General features: G+C 31.9%; 1 protein-coding gene across 1 annotated transcript; it reads right to left on the bottom strand.

Annotated features, from left to right (window-relative positions):
* Positions 1-179: 179 nt before the first annotated feature.
* LOTGIDRAFT_145432 (hypothetical protein) lies at positions 180-419 on the bottom strand (the record flags this gene model as incomplete). The annotated part of the gene is made up of 1 exon (XM_009058122.1): positions 180-419. A coding segment is annotated over one exon (240 nt), but the record flags the coding sequence as incomplete, so codon positions are not given.
* Between the last annotated feature and the right edge of the window lie 3,740 nt (positions 420-4,159).

The raw sequence follows: 4,159 nt of genomic DNA, 5'->3' as shown, positions 1-4,159 counted from the left end.
CCCAGGCATTCACACACACATATACACATCTAAGATAAATATACAATAAAAATTGGAAAAAATTACAAATTAACATAAAATGAGAAACACAAAGAATAGTTATAGATAGGGGAGATGTTAGTGATTATTGCCTGTGGTAGATGTAAGATATTGTAGTCTGTAAGGGAAGATGTCAGAGACTATAGGCTGTGGGTAGATGTTATTGAATATAGGCTGTGGGTAGATATTGAATATAGGCTGTGGGTGGATATCATTGAATATAGGCTGTGGGTAGATATTATTGAATATAGGCTGTGGGTAGATATTATTGAATATAGGCTGTGGGTGGATATTATTGAATATAGGCTGTGGGTGGATATTATTGAATATAGGCTGTGGGTAGATATTAGTGACCATAGGTTGTAGGTAGATACAAGATATTATGCACTGTATGTATCATTTCTTTAAATAGATAATTTCTGTAAACATATTTAAGTTTAGAAACCCACAAAGATGAAGAAAAACAGCAACTTTGTTACCTAGTTGGCCTGTGATCGCTGTTTATAACTGTTCGGCAGTAGATACGAGGGCAGCTATAGAAACTTATAGTAGAGATCTGAAAAATACATAAGAAAATTTTCATTAAAATGGTTGAAACTAAAAAAATCAAGACTTTATAACCTTTTCAAAATGACTTGTTAATAATCATTAAAAACAGAGAAGTGCAAACAATTTTCCATAAAACTTTTTATAGAATTCTTATGGTAATCTCGATACTATCATATAAGCAACCCCCAGATCTTAAGCAAACAATATTATTAAACATAGACAATACAAAAACATACTAGGCGTCCCCAGGCATTCACCCACACATATACACATCTAAGATAAATATACAATATAAATTGGAAAAAATTACAAATAAACATAAATAGAGAAACACAAAGAATAGTTATAGATTGGGGAGATGTAAGTGATTATTGCCTGTGGTAGATGTAAGATATTGTAGTCTGTAAGGGAAGATGTCAGAGACTATAGGCTGTGGGTAGATGTTATTAAATATAGGCTGTGGGTAGATATTAAATATAGGCTGTGGGTAGATATCATTGAATATAGGCCTTAAGGGTAGATATTATTGAATATAGGCTGTGGGTGGATATTATTGAATATAGGCTGTTAAGGGTAGATATTATTGAATATAGGCTGTAAGGGTAGATATTAGTGACCATAGGTTGTAGGTAGATACAAGATATTATGCACTGTATGTATCATTTCTTTAAATAAATAATTTCTGTAAACATATTTAAGTTTAGAAACCCAAAAAGATGAAGAAAAACAGCAACTTTGTTACCTAGTTGGCCTGTGATCGCTGTTTATAACTGTTCGGCAGTAGATACGAGGGCAGCTATAGAAACTTATAGTAGAGATCTGAAAAATACATAAGAAAACTTTCATTAAAATGGTCGAAACTAAAAAAAATCAAGACTTTATAACCTTTTCAAAATGACTTGTTAATAATCATTAAAAACAGAAGTGCAAAAAATTTTCCATAAAACTTTTTACTTTTTATAGAATTCTTATGGTAAACTCGATACAATCATATGAGCAACCCCCAGATCTTAAACAAACAATATTATTAAACATAGACAATACAAAAACATCCTAGGCGTCCCCAGGCATTCACCCACACATATACACATCTAAGATAAATATACAATATAAATTGGAAAAAATTACAAATAAACATAAAATGAGAAACACAAAGAATAGTTATAGATAGGGGAGATGTTAGTGATTATTGCCTGTGGTAGATGTAAGATATTGTAGTCTGTAAGGGAAGATGTCAGAGACTATAGGCTGTGGGTAGATGTTATTAAATATAGGCTGTGGGTAGATATCATTGAATATAGACTGTGGAGAGATATTAGTGACTGTATGTTGTAGGTAGATATTAGTGACTATAGGTTGTAGGTAGATATTATTGTATATAGTCTGTGGAGATATATTAGTGACTATAAGTTGTAGGTAGATACAAGATATTATGGACTGTATGTATCATAATCTTTGTAAGACAGGAAGGTAATATTGTTATTGTTATATCCCTTTATGGCTTCTATTTGTATTTCATTTTACTTGATAACATTACCTGTATGTGTTTCGAAACGGAGTATGTAATAAAACTAGAAGTAGTATATCCATATAACTTGTGTTCTTAATGTATCATTCCTTTAAATAATTTCTGTAAGCATATTTAAGTTTAGAAACCCAAAAAGATGAAGAAAAACAGCAACTTTGTTAGCTAGTTGGCCTGTGATCGCTGTTTATAACTGTTCGGCAGTAGATACGAGGGCAGCTATAGAAACTTATAGCAGACACCTGAAAAATACATAACAAAAATTTTAATTAAAATGGTTGAAACAAAGAAAATCAAGATTTCCAAAATATGAGTTATAAATTCTAAATTTTATCAGAAAATGAGAGATAGCACATGAAACCCTGGCCAATGCCCAGTTTCTGGACAAAAATTCAATATATCCTGACCTTGAAAATCTTGAGCTAGTCAAATTGAAAGTAGATCATTATATTCCAAAACATCCCATGACTGTCAAGGCTCACAAAGGCAATATATTTAGAATCATCTTTCTACCTAACAACCTCTTATCTCATAATACCTAAAAAAAATAATAATATAATTTTAGACATCAAATTCCTAATCTACAAATGTTTGTTGAGTTGCATTCTCTTGACACTCACTTTTTCCAGAAAACAAAACATTAATTATAATTACAAACTATTACCTATAAGATATAGCATAAGAATACTAACCTGCCACTTATGGTGATCTTGATACACTCTATGTAACCTTCTATTTATATCAAATTAATACCTACAATAGCTTTAAAATTTTAAAATATTATTCCTCATTATTACAAGTTTTAAATATGATATTCAATAAATATGATAGTGAAATAAAGAGTATATCAGCAAACCCCAGATCTTATAAACAAACAATATTATAGACTACAAAACATAGACAATACAAAAACAACTTAGGCGTCCCCAGGCATTCACACACACATATACACATCTAAGCTAAATATACAATATAAATTGGAACCTTCAGTCATGCACTTCTTTTGAACTCTTTAGGGTGATACTGAATAATATTGAGTATGAGTTATTGCCCTTGATCTTGAAAACGTGTTCAATTTTTAGCTCGTGAAAACTGTAGAAGGCAAATATTCAATCTTCAGCGAGGGGCTGCATAATAAAACCAAGTTTCATCAAAATCCATCAAGAATTGTGCCTTCTAGATGATTACGAGCTAAAATTGAACGTGTTTTTAAGAGCAAGGGCAATAACTCATACTAAATATTTTTTGATTTTCTGATATTCAATAGGCTTTATCCTTGGGTGATAACAAACACTCATGCAAAGTTTTGTCAAAATCTGTCTGGAATTGTGTCTTGTAGAGTGTTTAACCAGGCAAGGTAACATATGCCCACTGGCAGCTGTCAGAAATGATAAAAAAGTCATTAGTGACTAAAGTATGAATTTTCTCATATTGAAGAATGGGGATACCATACCTACTGCAAGTGTAGCTTATCTATATATATATAGCTACATGATTTAGATAGTTTACTGTAATTGCGTATTGCCTATGATTACGTCATTATAAATACCCCTCTACCATGCATTGTGATTACCCGCCATTCGAGTTCTGATTGTAATAAAGCTAGTATGAATTAAATCGGTGCCTAATTATTTATGTCGGTTTACTCCGAAAAGCGGGAGATATATCATTTGTCTACCAGGTGAAGCTTCTGTAAAAGATGTAAGAGAATGTCTCAATTAACTGAAATAGGTGAAATTTTTAAGTTTAATTATTCCTGTGATCCGACGAAATTATCAAGAAGATAGCTGAATTGGTAACGTTCATTAGAATTATATGCTGAAGGTAAGTCACGGAAAATCGACAAAGTAATCTTTACTGTTGAATGGTGGTGGATTAGAAATGCAGGACATTTTCTACAGTGACCATTTAGATTAGGGGTTGTGACGTTCAAGTTTTACCGACGACCACGTGGTCTTTAACGCTACTTCAGGGAAAAAATAATTTAACATTGGAATTATTATTTTCTTGGGGATCAGCCCGTCACCAGAAGTGAATTGGTGCTGG

The sequence above is a fragment of the Lottia gigantea genome (assembly GCF_000327385.1).
Source record: "Lottia gigantea unplaced genomic scaffold LOTGIsca_323, whole genome shotgun sequence".
Taxonomy (NCBI): domain Eukaryota; kingdom Metazoa; phylum Mollusca; class Gastropoda; family Lottiidae; genus Lottia; species Lottia gigantea.
Note: the sequence above shows the minus strand (reverse complement) of the source record. Positions and strands in the feature narration are given on the sequence as shown.